The sequence below is a fragment of the Dendrobium catenatum genome, unplaced genomic scaffold (assembly GCF_001605985.2).
Source record: "Dendrobium catenatum unplaced genomic scaffold, ASM160598v2 original_scaffold_110241, whole genome shotgun sequence".
NCBI lineage: Eukaryota > Viridiplantae > Streptophyta > Magnoliopsida > Asparagales > Orchidaceae > Dendrobium > Dendrobium catenatum.
The window spans coordinates 1-2,526 of record NW_021428676.1 but is presented as its reverse complement, the minus strand read 5'-3'; the positions used below and the strand labels follow the sequence as shown (position 1 = coordinate 2,526).

At 45.3% G+C, this 2,526-nt stretch overlaps 2 protein-coding genes across 2 annotated transcripts; both read right to left on the bottom strand.

Moving 5' to 3' along the window:
- Nucleotides 1-33: 33 nt before the first annotated feature.
- LOC110097463 lies at nt 34-840 on the bottom strand (the record flags this gene model as incomplete). The annotated part of the gene is made up of 3 exons (XM_028692053.1): nt 700-840; nt 208-618; nt 34-126 (listed from the first exon to the last, which is right to left on the bottom strand). Coding segments are annotated over exons 1-3 (645 nt in total), but the record flags the coding sequence as incomplete, so codon positions are not given.
- Nucleotides 841-876: 36 nt separating this feature from the next.
- On the bottom strand, nt 877-1,746 carry LOC110097461. Its single transcript, XM_020823835.2, has one exon. It carries the CDS (start codon nt 1,744-1,746, stop codon nt 877-879), a length of 870 nt encoding a protein of 289 aa, XP_020679494.1.
- Between the last annotated feature and the right edge of the window lie 780 nt (nt 1,747-2,526).

Sequence of the window (2,526 nt, the reverse complement as noted above, 5' to 3'; positions counted from 1 at the left end):
CTCCTCAGGAAAAACATCAGCAAACTCCCGTACCACTGTGATCTCAGAAACAGAACCAACCTCCAAGTTCAGATCCCACACCGAAGCCAAAAACACTAGACATCCCTTCTTCCACATTCTTCTCACCTTCAATATAGAAATTAGACTGGAGAGAACACCGTGTAAGCCTTGAAATACACATCGCTCTCGAGCCATAAGCAAACTTACTTGTTTCTTCGAACAGTCAATCTGAGCCTCATATAGACTCAGCCAATCCATGCCCAAAATCACGTCATACGAAGAAATCGGCAACAAAATCAGACTCGATTTCCACTTCTTGTCAGAAATCTCAATCTCACAAAAACAAAACTTATGGGCAATCAGATTACTTCCAGTCGGTAAAATCACGGAAAGAGAAACCAGAAGTAAAATGGAATCCAAACATAAAGCCTCAAGACACCATTCGGACAGAAAAGAATGACTGGCTCCAGAGTCAAACAAAACACGATAGGGCTGATCAAAAATGTAAATTGTACCTGTCACAACATCTGGAGCATCTCGAGCCTCCTGCTGACTCAAACTGTAGACTCGTGGCTGAACTGGAGCTGGAGCTGAAGCAACAGAACTGCTTGGCTCTCCCTGCCTACCAATAGGTGGTCTCCGTGGTACAGAACTAGATCCACCACCTCTACCAGAAAATCCCTCAGGGCGTGGAGGAACAGTCCTCGGTCTTCCTGCTGCTGAATCGGCAGGTCTGACAAAGCCCTCTGATCGGAACTCAGAACGCCAATCAAATCCAGTATGTGGACACTCTGCAATCCGATGTCCTGGCTGACCACATCGGAAGCACAGACCAGCCATCCTGTAGCACTGGCCAAGGTGTCGCCGCCCACAACTCTAGCATACAGGTGCCATACTGACAGATCTAGAACTCGTCGTACTGGTAGCAGTACCAGACAACACTCCACTCCTCCTGGAGTCATCAGATCCAGAACCAGCTACAAATCTCCTCTTCCCAGAGGAAACACTGCCTGAAGCCTTGCCTCCAAACCTCTTCCTACTCGCATTCCACCGCTGCTGAGTAGCCATCAAGTCGTTCTCAATCAGACGAGCTCGCTCTACAAGCTCAGAGAAATCAGTGATACGGAACGGTATCAGGGGCTGCCTCAGAGTATCTCGTAATCCCCTCAGAAATCTGTAGCACCTCTCAGCAGAAGTACTAACCAACTGTGGAGCATACCTGGCTAAGGCAGTAAACTCAGCCTCGTACTGCATCACAGTCTTGCTCCCCTGAACAAGCCTCAAAAAACTCTCCTGCATGTGCTGTCGTGTAGAAGGGGGAACGAACCAATCTCGAAAAACATCAGTGAACTCTTCCCAGGTAATCATAGAGTTCAATCTGCCATGAAACCTGGCCTTTTGCTGGCCAACCCACCAATGCTCAGCCTCACCATCCAACAGAAATACTACCAAAGGTACCTTCCTGTCTAGCGGACACTGCATGCCGTCGAAGGTCTTCTCTAATCTCCTCAACCACTCCTCAGCAGCTCTGGGCTCAACAGCGCCCTCAAACCTTGGAGGTTTCAACCTCAGAAACATCTGGAGATGTCTATCAATATCATCAGATCTGATGGTACAAGCTCTGCTCTGAGTCTCGCTCTTCATATGAGCAACAAGTGTCGCAAACTGAGACAGTGTATCAGCACCGGCCACTGGGGCTGTACTCCCCACTGGTGCTGCCTGACTGGCACTCTGCCCGTCTGTCATGTCTGGGTCTGGCTGATCCATACAGAAAATAAAAAAAAAATCCAGAAAACTATCACAAAAACTACACAATAAAAATCCAAACAAACCAAAACTACCCCAGATAGACTCACTTACAGATCACTTCCTATAGCTCTGTCTTACACAATCCAAATTCCAAAACCATTGCTCTGATACCACCAAAGCTTATCACGACCCGACCCGACCGGGACGGATCCCGCCTGCACCGGGCCGCTACCAGCCAAACAAACAGACCAGGATCTGGCTTTGGAATTTGCTTCAGAACTGATTCTTCTAAATATTTTAACTCAAAAATAAACACACAGAGCTACTATGAAACATCAAATGCAGCGGAACAAATCATCTATATTTTTCTGTTCCTCAAAACAATCATTTATAAATACAGTACATGGCTGACAGAAAGAACAAAGAAGAAAAGCCATGACTGTACAAAAAACAAAAAGTATAAAATACCTATAATTGATCAGACTCAGAACTCTAATCCAAGACTTCATTCCCTTTGCCAGAACCTGAAAATCACGCAGAAAATAAGGGTGAGCTCAACAGCTCAGCAAAGCGACAAACCTCCAATCAAAACTTCCAGAATCCAAAACCAACCACTTCAAACCAAATCCGTACAGAAACCAGAACAGAATCAAATAGATATCAAAATCGTGCAGATCAAAATGAAACAGATCAAATCAGAAAAGATACGGACATATATCAAATCTATCAAATCAGAATAGATATCAAATCAGAACAGATATCAAATCAGAACAGATC